At 49.5% G+C, this 2,962-nt stretch overlaps 1 protein-coding gene across 1 annotated transcript in view; it reads left to right on the top strand.

The window, feature by feature from the left end:
• Positions 1–327: 327 nt before the first annotated feature.
• The window catches only part of LOC106532855 (protein Niban), a gene marked incomplete at its 5' end in the record, with an annotated part of 10,036 nt that continues 7,401 nt past the window's right edge, over positions 328–2,962 (top strand). The window contains 5 exon segments of the mRNA XM_014029008.1: positions 328–432; positions 828–990; positions 1,062–1,249; positions 1,353–1,499; positions 1,570–1,680. Of these exon segments, the coding sequence (XP_013884462.1) occupies positions 328–432; positions 828–990; positions 1,062–1,249; positions 1,353–1,499; positions 1,570–1,680 (714 nt within the window).

The raw sequence follows: 2,962 nt of genomic DNA, 5'->3' as shown, positions 1-2,962 counted from the left end.
GCTGCTGTAGCTGCTGCTGCTGCTGTAGCTGCTGTAGCTGCTGCTGCTGCTGCTGCTGCTGTAGCTGCTGCTGCTGGTTGAGTTTCTCATTCAGACAATAAAAACTTGATTTATTAAAAACAGAAACAAACTGAGGATCAAAGGTTTCTCAGACTTCCTGTGTGGGATTATATGGAAAYATATGGTCAGTATCTTACCTGCTGTAGGTAGCTTGTTGACCATCATGTGTGAAATGTCTCTGTTCCAGAGCTGGAGTAAAGAAATGAAAGTTTGAAAGTGTTAAAGAGGAGAGCAGAGAAGCTGCAGCCTGATCYTGTCTGTGTTCAGGTCATGGCCAACCTGGTGATGGAGCAGCTGCTGCCAGCGCTGCAGAGAGACCTGCTGCCTCGACTGAAGGCCAAGAAGACTGACAGGAAGAGGGTCTGGTTCGCTGTGAGTCACCTCACACAACACAACACAACACAACACTACTTAACAACACAACACACGACTTATTCTACAAGTCTAAAGCTCAGGAACAAAACAAATATCTCCTGGTTCTGTCATCTTCATCCTCATCCTCATCTTCATCCTCACCTTCATCTTCATCTTTATTCTCATCTTCATCCTCATCTTCATCCTCATCTTCATCTTCATCTTCATCTTTATCTTCATCTTCACCTTCATCTTCATCTTCATCTTCAGTTTTTAAACTTTCAGCACATTGACCATCTGAGAGGAAACTTTGGTCTGGAGTTTGATGTGGTTTAAGGTTGTATGTTGCTGGACCTCACCTGGTTCTGGTTCTGGTTCTGGTTTAAAGACCTGGTTCTGGTTCTGGTTGTCAGACGGTGGAGGAGGCCTACATTCTGGTCCAGGAGCATCTTTTGAAGCGGCTGTCAGAACTGAAGGATGAGTGCAGGACCTCGGTCCGGCAGCAGGAGGTTCTGATCCACTCCGACATGGGCCCGATCCTGAACATGAGGCGGCAGCTGAAGGACAAGATCCGAGGTACCGGTTCTGATCAGCAGGAGCCCGTCTGAGTCTGAGGCTCGGTTCTGATCGGTCTGTTTGTTTTCCAGCAAARGTTTCAGAACCTGCAGAAAGGTTCTGCTCCGAGTCCGTTCAGCCGTACCTGGGCCCGGTTCTGGAGGAGATGATGGAACCGATCAGCTCTGGGTTCCTGGAGGGACGGCAGCTGAGCGAGACCAAGATGAACGAGGCGTGTCAGGAGGTCCTGCAGTCCGGAGTCAGCGAGCAGCTGAAGGAGGTCCGTTCAGACCTGAACCTGGTACCAGCTTTTACCGGAGCAGGACCAGAACTTTCCTTTAGAAGCAGTGGAAGTGTTGAYTGAAGAGGTTCTGGTGTCTCAGGTTCTGGTGGAGATGGCGAGGCCCAACCTGCTGAGCAGCTACCAGAAGATCAGCTCCCTGCAGGACCGGCTCCAGCACCTGCAGGACCCCTTCAGCTTCTCCAACACCAGTGGCGTGATCCACAGYGCTCAGATCGACCTGCAGCAGGTACCAGAACCACCCGCTGGACCTCAGCTCTCACACCCCAGTCCTGGTTCTGATCCTTGGTGTYTTTCAGCTGATAGAAAACGCAGCGCACACCTTCGAGCTGCTGCTGCACAGAGCTGTGGAGGAGAACCCAGACAACGCTGCTGCTGCCATCGAGAAGGCCAAGCACCGGGTTCTGAAGGTCCGTTTGGACTTTGGTTCAGTTTATTCACTTCTTTAAAACAACAACATAAATTCAACAACAAAAATCATAAAAGAAAGGTAGCAGACGAAGAAAAAATCTTGTTATATCTGCCCCATTTTCTCAAATCAATAAATTCAATCAAAAATAATCTTCATACGGCTGCTGTTTGTAAAGTTACACAGTCNAACTGAAGACTTCTTAAAGAGGTTTTTGGAGCCCAGATAATAAAGAATCACTTTCACTATCAACATGAATGTTAAAATCTCCCATTATTATAATTTTATCAGTTTTTAATAATAAATCAGTCAGAAAATCTGAGAACTCTGAAAAAAACTGAGAATAAGGGCCTGGATGTCATAATCTGTATTTRTTTTCTCTTTTCCAGTGTTTTCTGTGTTCCCCTGTGTATCTTTCCCCTGCTGTCACTCCTCTAGCCCCGCCCTTGCTCACCTGTTCCTCGTGTGTCTCTTAATTGAACTTTTTGCTATCCCGTCAGCTCTCTTTCTGTTCCTTAAAAAAATCTTTTGTTACCTTTTTTGAGCCTGCCTGCGCCCTGGGTCTCTTCATCCTGAAACCTCACAGAATGAACGGACCACAGTACCCAGCCTGCAGGCAACCTTTTTCTGGTCTGACTCTCTTCAAGGCAGATCATTTTTTTTCTTGGCCCGGACCTCACTCGACTGGTTCTGCGCCTCCTGCTTTGGAGGAACCAGTCCCATCTCTGCTGCGGTGGGAGGACGAGGTGACAAGCCATCAGATCGCCGGTTTGCTGAKGATCCTCCGGTGGTCCTTCACCCCTGCGGCAAAACAACTCCTCTGCCAGCAGATCGAGGACGTCATGGCAAGGCATCCCGATCTGCTGCTCCTGCCTGGCCACCGGAGGGTCAGCGAGTCCTGGCTGAGCGTCTGAACGCCCACCCTCCCACCCCTTCTGTGTTTCCTGGGCCAGCTGCTGCCTGAGCCGGCTGTTTTGGCTTCTGAGTCATCTGGGTCATCTGGGTCATCTGAGTCAGCTGGGTCATCTGAGTCAGCTGGGTCATCTGAGTCTGTTCCTGAGTTTCCTGAGTTAGCTGCTGCCTGAGCCGGCTGTTTTGGCTTCTGAGTCATCTGAGTCATCTGGGTCATCTGAGTCAGCTGGGTCATCTGAGTCAGCTGGGTCATCTGAGTCTGTTCCTGAGTTTCCTGAGTTGGTGGTCCCAGTTCCTGAGTTGGTGGTCTCGGTCTCAGTTCCTGAGTTGGTGATTCCAGTCCCAGTTCCTGAGTCGGTGGTCCCAGAGTC

Source organism: Austrofundulus limnaeus, unplaced genomic scaffold (assembly GCF_001266775.1).
Source record: "Austrofundulus limnaeus strain Quisiro unplaced genomic scaffold, Austrofundulus_limnaeus-1.0 Scaffold841, whole genome shotgun sequence".
NCBI classification, from domain to species: domain Eukaryota; kingdom Metazoa; phylum Chordata; class Actinopteri; order Cyprinodontiformes; family Rivulidae; genus Austrofundulus; species Austrofundulus limnaeus.
Note: the sequence above shows the minus strand (reverse complement) of the source record. Positions and strands in the feature narration are given on the sequence as shown.